Source organism: Siphateles boraxobius, unplaced genomic scaffold (assembly GCF_051911475.1).
Source record: "Siphateles boraxobius isolate OS27281-9 unplaced genomic scaffold, OSU_SipBor_1 24, whole genome shotgun sequence".
Taxonomy (NCBI): Eukaryota; Metazoa; Chordata; class Actinopteri; order Cypriniformes; family Leuciscidae; genus Siphateles; species Siphateles boraxobius.
The window spans coordinates 6,155,294-6,173,857 of NW_027508855.1; the positions used below are offsets into that span (position 1 = coordinate 6,155,294).

Sequence of the window (18,564 nt, forward strand, 5' to 3'; positions counted from 1 at the left end):
GGGCTTCTTCTCTGTCCCTGACGCTTCTTCCCTGGTCCCGTCCACTGCCTGGGGTAAACTGATGGCTCATCATTTTCGTGCGCTTCTGCACCACAGAGAAGCTCTCCGTGACTGACTCCACGGCGTCACCAAAGAGGCCAGAGGGAGTGATTGGAGCATTAAGGAGCGTCTTGCGGTCCTCGTCCTTCAGATCAGCTAGGGTTAACCACAGGTTCCTGTTAAGGGCGAAAGCTCTCATCCGTGAAAAGGACAGCTGAGCATGGTGATTGCAGAGGACGACGGCCCCAGGTCTCATCGTCATCTTCGGGGGCGGGGGAGGGCCCACCAGCGGCTCACTGGCAGCAGTTGGCATTGTCCCCGTTATAGCGTGAGCTAATTCCCTCCTGGCTTTTAAGGTGCGCACCGGCAGGTCGGCTTAGTGAATGCACATGAAGTCCGTGAAGGCCGCCTCAGATTCAGAGATTCTGACGCAATTGTCGAGCCCATGCATTTTATACTGCCTGCGAGCCTGTCAGTATTTGCATACTTCGCGACAATTGGCCAGCTGTTCCAAGCTGGCATTAGCCTATAAGATTTCAACAAAAGTGGAGAAGGGAGGAGTTCCTGCAGCATCATAGCTGACACAATGTTGAAGTTACTGCTCTTGAATGGGAAACATACGCTGACAGGCAGGTAGGACATTGTATCCAAGGCTTGACATTAAGCATTTTCACTAGCCACAATTTTATAATTGATATTATGAGAAAAAACTGCCATATAGATATTTTTAATATTATCTTAATTGGCAGCAGGTATATCAGGCTGCAAACACATGCTGACAGGCAGGTAGGACGGATCGTATCGACCAAATTCAGTGATTGGATGTAAAAAAAATGTGTTTTGAGTTTTTAAAAAAAAAATTACACCACTTCTATTGCAACTTTATATTTATCAAAGAATCCTGAAAAAATTTATCAATGTTTCCACAGCACAACTGCTTTCAATATTGATGGTAATAATAAATATTTCCTGAACACTAAATCACCATAATTAGAATGATTTCTGAAGGATCATGTGACACTAAAGACTGGAGTAATGATGTTGAAAATTCAGCTTTGCAATCACAAGAAATCATGAATGTGTTTTTTAAAGTGTCATTAATGTAAAATACAAGATCAACTATTCTATTTACTATTTTATTATGAAAATTTTGAATAACCGATGACAGACCAAACAGAATCCCAGTAAAAAAGATTTATCTGAAAAGTAGAATTATTCTATGACTTGCATACATGCATATGAATATTTACATATTTAATTGCCATATTTTAAATGAAGATATGTCATAATAGAAACACTGTGAAATCAAATCAAATAATTTCACTCAATTAACCTATAGGTTTTAATAAAAGAATGTTATGCATAAAATGTCCATGAGTTTTCCCCCCGTCAGTATTACGATTTTTGATTAATTTTAATTAATGAAAGTGTATAACTTTAAATTGTAAGTGGATACCACTTTTTAATCATTTTAAAACATTTACACCTTCACTTTTTTAATGGTCCTGATGCATGAATTCATATTAAAATATAGCAAATATAGCGTGTCAGCTTTTTCAAAGTATTTAATGTCAGATACAAATACACAGAATACACGTAATAAACACAATAAAAAAAGATTAATTTGATACAACAATTACAAAGATTACATGACTGACTCATTATACTGCATATGTAATTTCTTGCAGGTCTCACAAATTTCAGAATAGTTTGTCGAATGGTTCCACTCTTATGAGTTGACTGAAGTTGTTGATTTTCTATTTTAGCTCATCTCATTGAAGAGTCCATGAGTGCCAAATGGGATGTCCACTGGAACTTCTGCTCGTCCAAGTTCTGTAAAGGTCTTGGCATCAAGGACAAGGAGGAAACTGCTATTTTTCTAAAGAGAGTAACATAACATTATCAAGCCTGTCATAACTGAAATCTTAGAGTGAACTCTGACATGTAAAGAAGTAAAAGAAATCTTATTATTTATCGTATATGACTGATGTATGACTAAAATTCTTCTACAAAATTCAGCCCCTTTGCTCTCCAGAGCATTTGTCAAAAAGGAAACTAAATGCTAAAATATAGCTGCCAGCAGCCATCACGGGGCAAAGCCCGTCCAATGGCTCAATGAGCTTAAAATACTTTGGTTTTTAAAGTTACTTTTAAAGTTTTGAAATGTCCTATAGTTTTCATGAAGGGTGGTATGTAGTAGAAATACAAAACCCTTTCAGTTTTTTGAAAGTCAGGAAGGTTATTACTGATACCATCCTAAGATGTTGATATCTGTACATTCTTAAAAAATATGTTTTGTCAGAACATTGGTAAAATGGTTCATGTAAAAATAGTTTAAACACAAATTTAAACAAACTTTTGTTTGGAAATTCTGTAGTTAAGCATAATGTATCAAAGAGAGGTCAGACTATTTGTTATTTTTAAATGACAGAAAACAGCAGCTTTAATAGAGAGCCAAACAAATTCTTGAATGTACTTGGCACGTCATAAAAATTCTGACATTTCACCATATGGGATTCGAACCCCCAACTTTCTGGTTAAGTCTACATTGCCAAGGAGCCACTCAGAAGACATGCATTCACCTGGCTGTCGAGGTTTAGCAGTTCAAGTGAAAATTAACTAAAAATGAAGATTTCGTATATAAATGCACCACATGTTATATTTATTAAGTTCAGATTAGATCACTCTCAGAAAGAAGCAATGTCTGGAACAGATGCAGCTCTTCAGTCCCTCTTGCATGTGCCACCTACTTTAGAATTCGAACCCACAGCCTGATAGTTCAGGGCTTGTGGCATTACAGATTGCGCCACACAGTTGACGCTAATTCACCAGGCTGCCGAGGAAAGCTTTCAGTGTTACCCCTTTTCCACCAAAAAAGAACGGGTTCGGAACTGGTGCTGGTTCAAAGTTGGTTCGGAGTTGGTTCAACTTGCGAACCTCCTCAGAACCTGTTTGTTTTTCCACTTCTAGAGCGCCCAGCGAACGACGTCGTTACGTCACTGTGTATGTCGCTTTACGTCTCAGCTAGAAACGCTTGCAAGTACAACATTACTTTGGGATTATCTCTAACTCGTGAACCAAGAAGGCTTTAAAAACAATTGAAATATGTAAGTCTTTTAATCTTTTCCTTTGATATGTAATCTTTTCTGATTAGTTATGTACACCTGTCTTGTCTTTTTTTTCTCTCCGTTTATTTGTTCTATTTTGTGACTGTTTTCTTCTTTGCTTACATGTTTTCAATAAAAATAAATAAAAAAAAGCTAGAAACGCTTGCGCCAACTTCAAGCATAACAATTACAATGGCGGACTACATCGTGTTTCTGCAAATGTTTCTCCTGGCTTTGCGGTCAGAAAAGATGTTTAGGACACATCTAAACCCGCCCCCAGCCCCCGACATAAGCATGACGTGGTAAAAGAACGGTTCTCTGGTTCTAGTCCAGCAAAGAGTTGGTGCCGCTTTGGAACCAGTTTTCCTGGCCGAGAACCGGTTCTTTGGCTGTCGAAACACAAAGAACTGGTTCGCGCGCAGGCACCGGCTCCGAACCGGCTCTCAAAACGCTTTGGTGGAAAAGGGGTATGTGAGAATGAGCACACCAAAGTAGTACCTTGGCATGTTAAATAGATTATCATGCTAAACTAACTTAATGTTAACAGCTTATGGTTAACCTGATATCTGAAGAGCCACATTAGAAAGAATGGAAACTGGTTAGCATGATAACCAGTTAGCATGCTAAGCTAACTAACATAAGATAACTAACAGGCAGAGTCAACTTTGGAGAGATATTTCTCAGGAATGGTAGTGAATATCAAAAATCAATTCAGTCCTTTCGGCCCAAAGATCATCTGATCAAATTTTGGACAAAATTCGACAAAGAAGAAATAAATTTGATTTTTTTTCTTTTTTAAATGTTTTTCTTCATGTACTTCAACATGGCGGACAGTCACATTCATGGAACATGACACATTACACATCGTCAGAATCGGCATAAGCCAGCAAACGAAACAACACAGAGAAAACAATATTTTGACAATGTTTTCAAAACTTATAAGTGTTTTTTCAAAAATCCTTATATCTCTGGAATACTAGGTGGCACTGTGTTCAATCTTCCCAGGTACCTTCAGGACATGCTGTCGATGATCCCTACCTAATTTTGTGCCTATATGTCAAATCGTTTAAAATAATTAGTATTTTATGAATAAATTAAAATGGCGGACCAATGGGTTGTCCGATCTTAGCACAATCGGTATGCACAGATTCAGCATGAAACAAGGAATCCATAGACATCACGATTTTCTGACAAACTGTTCAAAAGTGTAGCAAAAATAGTCGTTTTTCATATCTCATGACCTGTCAGTGGTGTTGTTCCCACTTTGATCGATTGATCAAAGTTTGGCCAACATACAACATTTTTGGTCGATATCTTTAAGTTCATGACATCATAACTTTTGAACAATGACAAATAAAAAAAATTCTCTTTTGTCATGTTTGTGCACCTAGGTCCAAAGATCATCTGTATCGAAAAAACGGAATATGCATTTTTTTTAATTGCCACTACTGTAATGGGTGGAGTCTTAATGTAAGATGTTTAGTGTGATCAGCATGATGAAAGGAATCAGATGTACTAAGTTTCATTTTTCTAGATCAAAAGATTTAAAAGTTATAACTGTTTAAAATGTGTATTTTTGGCGCTATAGAGTTAGTCCTAGATACCCCAAAGTTGGTCAGATTTCTATTCATTACATTACTACAAGTGTGCCAATTTTCATAATTTTCCTACTTACGGTTCATAGGGCGGCCATAATAAAGAAAATCAACAATTCCAATAGTGCCAACAGCCCCTTCGGGGCTTGGACCCTAATAAGTCTTAATATTAATATGTCACTCAGAAGAGGAAGCCAATGGAGCTAGACAACAAGGGTATGATGATGACACCATGAAACTCACCTCTCTTGGTGTAATGACCACAGACATGACCACACCATCGTCCTCATCCTTAGCATCAGGTGCTGGAACAAACACTGGTTCTGATGGGAACAAACCAACATGGCGCCACACCTGCATACAACAAAGCAGATCAAACGTTATATTCCCAATTGAAGTGAACTGTCATAAATCTCAAATTAAAGTATTTTCATTTAAGATGGTACCTTTAGCTTCTTTCCTTCTAGATCCATCTTAAGCAAAGAGTCACCAAACAGGTGTCCAAAGCCACATGCGTAGAAATAGCGATAAGGACGAGCATTGTAGTAAGTGTAGTTTATCTGTGGAAACTCAAGACCACCGTACTGCAACAGGTCATCATTGTAGAGATCTTCATGGGTGAGGAACACCTATTATTACCAAAGAGAAATGACTTTTATTGATATCTATTAATATTATTTTTTCCAGTCCCTCCCTCTCCACATCTTGTTCACTAACCCCAGTTATAGTCTTCACAGCAGAGGCAGTGGTGTATGGCAAATTGATGAGGTTGTAGTCATTGGGCTCCTCTTCCATAACGTCCAGAGGCAGTACATATCGCCGTGGTAAGATTGTACCCAATGAATTGAAGAACTGGAAAAGCCAATAGATACACTTGCATTTAAGTTACTTTTTGATGAAACTGATTATCGCGATTTGGCATGCACTGGATTGTGAAGGTATTACCACCTTGTCAAGTTCTTCCCCAGATGCCTGACGAAGGTTCTCCATCGTGTAGTCAGCCATCACATTGCCATCATCTCCACAGCACATGTCCATAATCAAATATCCATTATCCTCATATGCATTAATCTGGTGCAGGGTGAACATGGCACTGCTGTAGTATTTTGTCTTGATGAGCTGCAGGGATGAAATCAGAGGTGAAGCGGCAGAAATACAAAGTGCCCAAAATTTCATGTCAGTGTGATGTTATAGACTCTGCCTTGCCTGACCAGTGCGTCTGTCTGCCACATGGAAGATGGTGTCTAGATCTGGGTTCCAGGACATGACTTCATTAATGCACTTTCCAGCAATTTTAAGCAGGTCTAGCTGGATCGCCTGCTCAATGAAGACTATGTAATTCTCCGACAAAACTGCAAACGGTTGGGTAAAAAAAAATTAACCAACAAACTGCAAAAAAAGAAGAATTGTTTTCCATCTATTTGTTGCAGGAGATTATAATATACTTAACAATCTCCATGAACAAACGTGTGGCCAACATTTCTAACCCTATGTAAATAGATGCAAAATAATTCTCATAAGATTATATATGGATAAAGAAGCAGAAAGGCAGATTAGATGAACTAAAAGAAATTACCAAAACTGTGGTAGTATGATGGTTTTCTGGGGTTAGAAGCAGGAATAGTGCAAAGAATCTCAGCATCAGACAGATCAGCAATATCGTTTGTTCCTTCACCTGGTGGTACTCGGAGGATATGGTAGAAGAAGCCTTTGAAGAAGAAAAAAAAGAAGGTGAAGTGCTTTTTTTGTTGTTCAAATATTTTCTTACATCCCAGAATAATAAAGAAAATATAATATGTGGCTCTGTGGTGCTGTCAAAACATTGGTTCATGTGTTTGGGGAAGGGAATATTTGTTTGACTATTGGCAGATGGGAAAAGAGATTAATTTTAAAGCAGTCATTATTTTTGCAATTCTGTTTGGTCTGAAAGATTTTACAAAAATGAGCCATTAAGGGTTTATATCTGCATCCCACCTTTTTGATTGCATGAATTTCCCAAGTTGTAAGTCGCTCCTTCACTGTCATAATGTGGATGAGCTGTTGCTGCATTAATTGCAATATATTTCGACCAATCCACCTTTTAAAAAACAAAATCACATACAGATAAGTGGTTATCTCATTTAATTTTTTGTATCTGTGAAACACTGTCATATATAATACCTTCTCTTTGGTTTCCAGGCTCACAGGGTCGATTCTGCGCATGAAGTTGGTCTCTGTGCTTACGTAAAAATCTCCATTGTACTTAACAAAGCTCACTATTGCATTATCAGTCGATTCTGTTAATCAAACACAACTGATGATTAGAATGGGTTCAGATGAAGGTTTTGTAGTAATTGCATTAACTTTGACAAGTACTGTACTTGTGCATTTTGATCTAATCTTTATACTGTAGATAGGCTTGATTAACTCAGTGTTCTGTCTGAATTTCTGATCAGGTACGCGTATGCCACTTTCAGCTCCAACTGATGCTTACTTGGAATCTGAAAACGTGAAAAGAACCGAGCGAAGATGTTCTTGCATGGGTCAGGTGTTGCCAGGGTGCCAAATTCAGCCACCACAATTCGGTTGTTCTCTGTGTTCTGTACATAAGAGTCACTGCGCAAAAAACGGCTGCTGTAGGTCACCTGACCATCTTTAATGTGGAAACGATGCATCAAGGCCATGCCGTCAAACCAGTGGACAAATCTAAGGTGGAAGAGATGAAGCCAAATAAGCAAAAAAAACAACCAGATTAAAATTAATTGATCTTGCTGTGATTATAGCAATATTTTGACCTCTTACTTGCTTTCACCAAACTCAAATTTGCCAGGTCCGTTCCTAAGGAAGCTGCCAGTGACCCAGGAGGGAATTTGACCCTTAATAACTGTACTGATGGGGTCTGGGTTCTCCTCTACAGAGCTCACAAGAGGACCAATGAACTCCAGATCACTGGCAGATGGACGTTTTTTGTTAGCTGAGAAGACATCACACCATAACAAATCATGAGAGCTGTGACACAGGCAATGTGGTGGACGATTAGGTTGTACAGAGTTCTGGAGGACATCAGAGCTAATAAAGAACAATTATATCTTACTTTAATCATAAACTGAATGAAAAGCATTAATATAGAGAATCTAAAGAAATAAAAGTGTTGCAAAACTCAAGTTGCTTTTGATTATCTCTTCAGTGTGTGTTGCCTTAAATATTCCCTAACCTTGACCCACCAACCACGATCATATACCTCATTTACTGTAGAACACCACTAGCTTTCAAAGTACAGGATTTCATAGATTTGAAGGAATAGTTCCATTTTAGAGCCCTGCCTTAGAATAAAGTCTTGTTGAATCAGTTTAAATTTGCTTATCTTAGTATAATTTCTAACAACAAAAGTTATTGCTTGCCAAAATACAATGCGCATACATGTGGCAAAACATTAAATAAAGGCCTGAGAGATGATGATTACATAACACACTGAGATGAGACTATAGCAGTAGAGAATAGAAAGGCTTACCTGGCACTTTATACACTGGATCCTGTGCAGGCTTAGACATGACTTTGGCTGTTAAGATTCTTGATCTTAATAATATATGAAACACTAACAAGAACAAGTAGAACAGACAGACAATGAGATTCTAACAAAACAAGACCGTCTTATAAACACATGATATGGCAGGCTGGGATGGGCTAAATCTAAAGCAAACTGGACTTTGTTAGAGCCACTATGCCACATAGTGTGCCACCGTTAAGAGTTGACAAATTAAATGTTTATCTGCTGCTTTATTTATTCCTCTTGATAAAGATGAAATATGAATTTTGTTTCATTTTATGTAGGCTATATCACTGTTAAAAGTGATTTTGGCAGTGTAATGGCAGTCTTTAATACCAGCCTTCTTTTCTGCCTTCTAACGAAGACAGTCATACATTTGTAGAACATAATCTAATGTAAAAACAAATAAAGGATTTATACACAGGAATAGGAAGAATTAATACTATCCTAAAGACACAAATATTATGTTTATAAATTCAAAGCTTTTAAACTGCTAATTTCCACTGCTAAACTCCAAATTTGAACATTCTGATACTTATGGAAAACAGACTCAAATTACAATGTCATGCCATCATACAACATTAAGTTACAGATAACATGAGATAACAATAGCCTTAACCTGATCAGGGTGAAGCAACAAAAGCGTAACAATCAAAGACTCATGATCTCCTTGTTATCTTCTCTTTGACAGACTTCATTGCTGGCTTGTTATCTAAATGATTGAATCATCTCAATGTAGGATGATTAGTTTTCTTCAGGGCTTCCTGAGTTTGAGATCTATGTTCATTGTTCCAAGAAATCGCAGTGCGTTAATAAAAGTGAAAAGTGCAAAAATGTTTTAATATCTTTCATATCCATATTTCAAACCCAGTGGAAACATTACACATTCAAATCCAAACATTAATAAATGTTATCAAGTTTGCATTAATTTCAGGAAGCAAATAGAAGGAATATTAATCTGTTAAAAAACAAAACCAGTCTCAATTTTTCTCTTCAAAACTATAACCTCAAATTTTTAAAGATCATTTAGTGGCATAACCATTGTTTTTGATAACAGCTGTGCATCATTGCATCGAGTCAACCAACTGCACCTAGAAACAGGCATTTCAACCCAGGATGAACAAACAACATTACATAGTTCCTGTGAATCCTTTTTGTCTGGAACCAAGATGTTGCTCATTTACTTCGTAGTATTGTTGAAACACCCATTTCAGGGACATTTTCTCTTCGGCATATATGACAACATAATCTCTTCAAGTATTTTGATGTTGTCAAACTAATCCCTGGGGCCTGTTCTTCGTACATCGCTAACTCAGTTAGCTGGATTTGATTGTTGACGATTTGGCATGATCTTGGATTGTTGGACTGGTTCTTCGAAGCTCATGCTAGACTTGCTGTCATAGCAACAGGTGCGCTTGAACCTGGCTTAAACAGGATTAGATCGCGGCTTAATAAGCAGAGGTGATACGGGAAGTCTTTAAACTCAGCGCGATAGTGTACTTTTTTTTAGATATATAATTTTTCTCAAGACTCGTGAGGATGTCGTTTACATCATTCATTTTTTGCAAACGCAGATTAAATGTTCGACTCGTCGTCGGAGTTGGCCTTTAATAACAGCACAAACTGTGTGCATTGTCCTGAGATTCTTTGCGAGGCTCTTTCATGCAGAGATGCGGAGAACTTGAAAAGTGCTGTCTGTTGTGCCATTCGCAAAGTTTACCTGGCGCTAAAGCAGTTTTTAGGGGGGGGGGGGGGTTTGTGGCATTTCCAAGTACTTGTAGGCTATAGCAGTTTTTTGTTTCGTTTTTTTGCCAACGAAGGTACATTATAAGTTTTAATGAAGATCATGCAATCATGACCATGCCGATTAATACACAGTTTATCCCTCAGGCTTCCCTAATGTGATTGGTGCCATAGACTGCGAACACAGTGGAGTGAAGGGGATTCTGTGAACCAGGGACGTACTGGGACTGAAATTAAGCCCGGGACTTTAAGATGGAGATGCCTTTTATGCGAGTGACCTTGGCGCATGAGCAGAAGTATTTTTTTTGCCGTTATTTTAATTCTAATTGTGTTTTTATTGTATAAAGAGAATCAGATTACACTTAAGACATTCAAGAAATTTTAGGATGACACCTGACTAAGCAAGTCACCACTGCACTAAACACAATCAGGTCAGCAAAACCTAATCTCGAACACATAAGTCACAGCATACTGCTAACTACCAGCATGTCATGTGTACAGTCAGTCGGAGTGATAAAATAGTTACAAAAACTAACAAATACCCACTCAAATACTGCAGTCCCATACAATAGAGATTTGTGTAGGTCCTCACTTTCAATTCTCCCTGGCTCAGCTTCCCCTGTGCTGGACGCTGCCTCTGCTTACCGATTGTACAGATGAGAAGAACATGAGAAGAATATCAGTAATAAATATATGACTAAGAATAATACTTTTTCTAATTAAATATGTGCTTCAGTCAGGTTATTATCTAGTATGTGGAACTATTGGCATTTTATCATGTAAATATGTAATATTGTTCTGTATTTTTCTATTTTGTGTTTGTGTGTGTCCTTAATCAAGCTTTGATGGATTGATTGATATGCCTAATATGATTGGCAACCCAGCCCTGCACACTGCCCCTGTACCTGTCACTTTTTTTGTACTGGTTCCATTCTCCTCATCCTCCTGCTCTTCTTTCTCTTGCTGCTTTCCTTCCTCCCCCTTCTCCTCCTCCTCATCCTTCTCTCCCTACTCATCAATATGACTGCAGCATTTAGCTGCATCTTGTGCCTACATTTTTTTCTTTCTAATTCTTATTTTTTTGGCCCCACCCATTTCTTTCTCTTCTTTCCTTCTTTTCACCATTTTTACCGTCCGTCTCTGTTGCATTCACACAAACCCGCCAAACATGACCAAACGTAAACTCCTTTGATCGGCGCCTAGTTTGAGCCAATCGGATGTCAGGAAAAACGAGGATCAGTCCAAGTTGGGAGGGGCCGCTCGTATCCCCCCCTCAGATTGAAAGTATTGGCTTGGCCCGGTCTGAAACACACACACACAGTTCCGCGGCAGCTGAGTGGCCGGTTAGGCCGGTCGCGCATCATTAAAAATCTGTGACCACCGGCCGGTCTTCGGCCTGAAAAGAACCGGCCGTTCGGGATTGTTCCCGGTATTCCCGATGCCCAATCCGCCCCTGCTGTGAACCGAAAGGGGGATCACAATGTAAATGTGTAGGCAAGTTACTATAGCGATTCTTAGGTGTTTATGACTCCATTCCCTGACCCAGACCAGTTACAATGCAGCTCTACCCAGGACAAGGGAACACAATGACATTAACTTTGGCCAACTATTGCACCTGACAGGGCCTGTGACATTGCATGTGCCATATTACACAACATTTGCCACCATCAGAAAAAAAACGAAAAAAAAAAAAAAACATTTCATTAATAAAAGACAAGACAAAAATTGTTGGATCCTTGAGTTTTATTTCAATTGTTCTTTGTAAAGAAAATGTTGCCTGCAATAAGAGATATTATGCAAGGTCAGCAATAGTACTCTGTGTGAAATAATATTAGCACTTACTCTGAAGTACCTTTGAAGCAACTCCATCTCTAGTGCCATTTTTTTTTCTTTAAGTTGTCAAGTTTTTTCCAAAATACTCTATTTTCTAGGGTCGGGGTGGTGGGGCAGGGGGACTTGGGGTAAATCTGTCAACACAAGCCTTATGCAACAAACATTAAAAGGAAAAGTACAACACTGGCCACCTCTGTATCACTGCTTTGTGCAGACTCTTCTGTATGTGGACTCCTGCAACTCATATTGCATTCAGAAATAATAGGTAACTCAAGTGTAAATGAAGTAAAGTTATTTAAGCACTTACAGATACTTTGTTTGTAGGTCGGCCATAAATACATGAATGACAGTGAAACTATGGGTTAGACAAAGCTGTGGTGTCATGTGATCAAAATCACATGACATCTCAAATGTCCAATCATATTTGAGGGTGGAGCAATCATAAAAAAGGAGACACCTTGTGTGAAAACCATATGAAGTTTAATGACATAGAGTTTTAACAAATTTGATTTTAACGAGTTAAATAGATTTTAAACAAAGCAATCCTGCTACTTTTTAGCCTAATATGCTTATGAAATGTTTGTCCATCAAAAAATAGTGTAACTTTATGTGTATAAACTATATATTTTATATTTTTATCAAATGTCCTAGTGTCCCACATTAGGAAATGTGGTTTCCAAATCCGGGACAGCATGATCAGCCTAATGTGGGACAGTACTTCAATGAGTCAAAAATGGTGGGGCATGGTTTAATTTTTTTTTGTTTTAATTTTAATACAAATATTAATAATGTTTATATTAGACAAATCTTAAATAATGAAAAAAATGTTTCACCTAAGGCATTGATGAAATGGAAACAGGATTTTCATTACCTTTTTTCAGATTCTGCGGTCAGATATGAATAAATATGTAATTCGTAATAAACAAGTCAAAGAAACTCACTTTAAAATAATAAATAGATATTATCCATGTAATGATTTTATCAGTAAGTTTAAAGAAGGGGTTTCGCCATTATGCTGCTTTTGTAAAGAGGAAACAGAAACAATTGTACATTTATTTTTTAGTTGTAATTATACCAAATTATTCTGGTCCAAAGTTTCTCTGTTTATTTGTTAGGTGTTTTAGAAATTCATCACTATAACTGATATAATCGTCTTGTTTATGGATTGTGATACTGGTTTACTGGAAATGGATAATATAACTAAAAATGTGGTTATTTTACATGTTTCATCCATTCATAACCAAGACAATTACTAACTAAGATTTAAAAAATAATCTAAAATAAAATAAGATTTCGGTATACTATTCTACATGTAATGCGATTTTTGGTCTTTTATCATAGATTTTTCAGTGTCCCATATTGGGAACACAACTGTCCCACATTAGGAAGCTGCAGATTTTCTCAGACAACTTGCAATAAGAGCACTAATATGTCTATAATTTCTCTTATGAATGGGTTATCTGATTTTTCTCTTTTGATTTGATTAGAACACATACTGGGTTTTTTAAAAAGGTATTGGGTGTGGATATAATGTTTTGGTTACACATCGCAATATGTCACAGAAGTCTGAAGTGCAAAAAATGTCCCACATTAGGGCAATTCACCCTAAGTGATAAAAGGTAAACACAATTTCATTGCAATGAAGTACACTGGGGGGAAATGTGATCAATAACTCATGGCAACATATTTTTTTGTACATTAACTACATATTGTTTCACAAGTCAAAGCAATTCATTACTACTCAACGTTTAACAGTTTTTATGACTGGACAGCCATTGGGCTTATAGGCCTACTTAATTTAACGTAGCAACTAATTATTTTACAGTGTACTAGGATCATTTAATGCTCATTTACCAGTAATGAAGGCGTTGCTGCGACTGGCCTCTGGGTCTGAGGAAGAGCGGCCCACAGGGACGCCCTCCACAATGGGTCAGTTCACATTTAACCCAAGGAGCAGCTCGCGTGGGTATAATGTGGGGGTGCTGAGTGCGCTTTTTGGCCACGGTGAACAGCCAATAGCAGCGTTGCTGATCAATGTTTCTACTATCGATACATATCCCCTTTTAAACCAACGCATGAACGTGCAATTATCTCAGATAACTCAATCCAGCGATACAAATCATAAACAACAGGTGTGTTCGAAAAACCCAATTAGCCGGATCACGATTAGCACGATGATATTATTTTGGATGTCTCATCTGATCTCGGATGTTTTAAGCAAAGTACGAGGAACGGGCCCCAGATCCCTAGTATAATAAATAGGTCCAACACCATAGTATAAAAAACATCCCCATGCCATGATTTTTGCGGCAACATACTTCACTGTCTTCACCGTGGCTTGACTTCAGTGCCCGGGGGTCCCATGACATTCTGTCAATGATCACAAGACCCAAAAAGAACAATTTTACTCTCATCAGTCCGCAGAATGTTACACCATTTCTCTTTGGGCCAATCAATGTTTTCCTTGACAAATTTTAAATGATTCTGCACATGCCATAATGCTTTACGGGGGCTTCTTGCTGATATTGATCAATAGTTTTCTGACTGTAACCGCTTACAGGTATTTTTAGATTAACCTTTGATCTTTCTGGAGGTGAATTTTTGCCATTCTGACTATTCTTTAATCTGTTTTAAAAGTAGATGCTATTTTCTTCCGTGTGTTTCAGGTTTTTGTTGCCATTTTAAAGCATTTGAGATCATTTTAGGGGAACAATTTACTACAATCAACTTTTTAATCAATTTATGTTGTTCCTCCGAACAAAAGCCCCTTTCACACATATAGTCTTTACTGGTTAATTACCGGTAAATTACAGTTGAGATCATGTGTGAACAGTTGTGTATTTACCAGTAAAGTTATTCTGGAAATTTTACAGTAATATATTCATAATTTGAAAACTTTCCGCCTAATTTACAACACGTGCATACGTACATGATTTTGTTTTACGTACGTACTCACAGTATGACACATACACACATATATATATATACATATATATATATATGTGTGTGTGTGTGAGTATATATATATATATATATATATATATATATGATGAAATATATTCAAGATCTCTATCTAGGTTTAAAATTTCATCTTAACATGTTTACAAGGTAACGTTACCAATAGTATGTGATTTTTGCATTTACTAAGTGGTTTCAGTTGTTCATTAATTTTTTTGTAAATTTAGAATACATTTTAGAACGAAAGTTATTGATAAATCATGATTTGTTCAAAACTTTCATGGGCAGATTTTACGCAGAAATTCAGCTCAGTGAATGAGACTCAATGTGTGGAACGGCCCAACATACTTAACAATTCAGAAGGAAACACATTTTATAACAATGTTTGAATCATTTGCTTTCTTTTTTCCTTAATACAGGACAATCTATTGATTTTTCACAGAATTAATTATTACACTACACTTTTATAGTTTATAATTTTTATCCAGTTTATAAATGCTATTATTTTGAACACGCCCCTTTAAATGAATGGGTCAATTAATCAGAACATGTGCGTCCATGTCATGACGTGGGTCTGTTGTTTTTCTATTATCTACAACTAAATTATTTGCAATGCAGAAATATCACAATTAATAACAGTGGTTCATCAGCTTACTGTTGTTGTATTGCTATTTATTTAACACAACATATTAAACACTGTAAATAAACTTATGCCCACTTTTTTAACCCCCATGACATGTCAAAAATGCAAGCCAACACATGAAAATTCTGCTGCAACTGTCTTTGAGCAACAGATCAACTCTGTCAGTGTTGACTCCACATTGGATATTAATGGGGAGGCGATAAAATCAATTTTTTTTTCCAATTTGTCAAATAGAATCTCTAAATCAGCCACAACACAGAACACACATACACAGAAATGAAGTGACAACACTATACACAAAAAAAAAGAAGTTCCAGGAGTAATCCTGTAACAGTCACCAGCTGGAGTGCCCTTGAGAGCCACCATAGGGCACTCCACAACAGACTATTGTCATTCCCTCACAAATTACATCTCCCATAATTGACTCATCAGCACTCATTGTATCCACCTGTATGTCATTACCTTGTTTAGCACACCCCATAGCTATAGCCCTTGTCTGGATTTGGACTACAATTGTGGACAACCCTGTAAATAAACTGCATTTGGTTCATCAACCTTCTCGTCTCAGAGCAGTTCATGACAAATCCTCTACAGCCGTCTAGTGGCTGTAGTTAAATTGTCATGTTATTTTAATTTTAATTTTGTTTAATTTAATTTTTAATTAAAAGGGTTTGTTTTCCAGTAGATGAAAGCAATCTTCCACTAAATCATGGCACATTTGTCATGTTATCACAGTGAATGTAGATGTTCTTTAAACTTTACGTAAAATGTTGCTATTTTATATAAACGTAAAAATTGTAATTATTACAAATTGAGGAAAAATACCAAAAATAAAATACAATTACATTTTTTTATATAAAATATTAAACATTCCCCCAAACTGCAGAACTTTTCTGCACAATGATATTATTATTATTTTTTTAAACATTTACGTTACAAAATCTTTTACTGGTTGTTGCTTTTTACATTAAAATATTTAAGGGAAATATGTGTTTTTTATTGTGCTAGTTATTGGCCCGAATGTGTTTTTATGATATGATGACTTTCAGAGGAACTATCAAACCCTCTTACTTTCATGTCATACAAAGTAAATACACAGCATATAAAGTCTGAGGAGTGCTCAGTGGGTTCAAAGTTGCGATATTATTTGCTGAATTTTCTGACCCACAAAATAAACTGATACAGATACGGGTCAATCCTGCTACTAAACTCGTTTCCCTGAGAACTTACCATCTGCTGTGCTGAACACATTCAAACTTGACCGCAGGTTATACCTACTGTACATTTAAATGTAACCTTGTTCACAGCGGCTAAGAGGGGGTTAACAACATATATTACAACTTGGGGAAAATCGAGATTAATTTACACTACAGTTCAAAAGATTGGGGTCAGTAATTTTTTTTAAAGAAATTAATAGTTTTATTTAGCAAGGATGCATTAAATTGATCATAATTGACAGTAAAGACATTTATAATGTTAATAAATATATATTTCATATCAAAGCTGCTCTATCTATCCATCTCAGAATCCAGATTTTTTTTTTTTATCAAGGTTTCCACAAAAATATTAAGCAGCACAACTGTTTTAAATATTGATAATAATAAGAAATGTTTCTTAGGTACCAAATCAGCATATCGGAATGATTTCTGAAGGATCATGTGACAGTATTCATGTGTACAGTACATGAAGGCCTATATTGTGAATGTACTGTTGAATGACAATAAACTCCGTCTGTGAAAGAGTAATGGATAATATGGTTATATTAAGAGAGTAATGATGCTGAAAATTCAGCTTTGCCATCACAGGAATAAATGTCCTTTGAAAATCATATTCAAATAAAAACAATTATTTTAAATTGTAAAATAATATTTCACAATATTACTGTTTTTACTTTGATCAAATAAATGCAGCTTTGTGAGCATAATACACAATAGAGTACAAGAAACTATAAAAACGATATTGTATATACTAGCTAGCGAATTGCCCCATGCAGTTTTTATTTACTACATACATTTTATTAATCTTTATAAACATTTCAAACATTACCCAAAAAAAAGAGACAGTTTAAGAAGTTGATCAAATATCAAATGTAAACTAAAAAGCTATTTCCTTCCAAATGATGCTCTCTTTCTAATGTTAACGCTAAATTGTATGATAAAGACTGTATGTTAATACTGTATATAAATTACTTTACCTCGGGTTGTGTTTGGGTCATTTTGACCCGGAGAGGATTTTTTTTTTCCCAAAAAGGCCAGTTAACATTATCGCATTGTACTAAAACTTACTAACTATACTCAGTCAGGGTATAACTACATCCCCCAATTCACACGTTGTGTTCCCGGTCAAAAATGACTGACCTATAAAAAAGTAGCTAATAGCCTAAATCTCTTGTTATGCTATATTATCACAAAATATTGCATTCAATCTTTTTTTCCCAACTTGTATTCTTTCAATTAGGACAGGTTTTGTATTTATTTTGAAGCGGACTGATTGTAGGCCTACTTGATCTGAGGATAAAGGTCATCCCCTGTGAAAAAGAAAGCCTGTACACTCAAAATAGTTTGTTTGTGTACAGTACATGAACGTGTGTGTCTGTGTGCAGTAGCACGAGTTTGTATGTATCCACACATGCACATCCGAGGCCTTTTCAATATTTTTCTGACCAGGAACACCAAAAATGTGACTTTGTTCCATTTTGTATAAAATAAAAGCATTTCAAAACAAACTTCCTAGTTAAACATTAAAACACAGTAGTTTGATTAACAGTGCAATTTTTTCCCATATTTTGTTGAATATTGGCGAAATTGAGGTGCAATTGAGGCCAAGATCAATCAGTTCCAAATAGAAATGCAAAACCTGTGCTAATTGAAAGAAAACAAGTTGTCAAAAAGATTGGATCCAATAGAGTGAATTAGGAGCAATTTTTAAAAGGCTGGTTATTTTTGACTGGGAACACAAAAGGTGTTATAGGGCTTTCAACACAGCACAAGGGTTAAGTGAACTGGGTCAAGACAGAGGTTTATGCATGAAGGCCATGTGAATGGATTCATGGAAAGCAGCTGTTCAGAAACTGATAGGTTTTTCCAGGCAAAACTGGTGGAATGCTTCATGCCGCACCTA

At 36.6% G+C, this 18,564-nt stretch overlaps 1 protein-coding gene across 1 annotated transcript; it reads right to left on the minus strand.

The window, feature by feature from the left end:
• Positions 1–1,161: 1,161 nt before the first annotated feature.
• On the minus strand, positions 1,162–8,313 carry LOC143748803 (carotenoid-cleaving dioxygenase, mitochondrial-like). Its single transcript, XM_077241013.1, has 12 exons — positions 8,232–8,313; positions 7,523–7,694; positions 7,215–7,426; positions 6,902–7,017; positions 6,716–6,818; positions 6,318–6,449; positions 5,948–6,093; positions 5,690–5,860; positions 5,459–5,593; positions 5,188–5,370; positions 4,985–5,095; positions 1,162–1,918 (listed from the first exon to the last, which is right to left on the minus strand). Exons 1-12 carry the CDS (start codon positions 8,269–8,271, stop codon positions 1,802–1,804), a joined length of 1,638 nt encoding a protein of 545 aa, XP_077097128.1. The 5' UTR covers positions 8,272–8,313; the 3' UTR covers positions 1,162–1,801.
• Between the last annotated feature and the right edge of the window lie 10,251 nt (positions 8,314–18,564).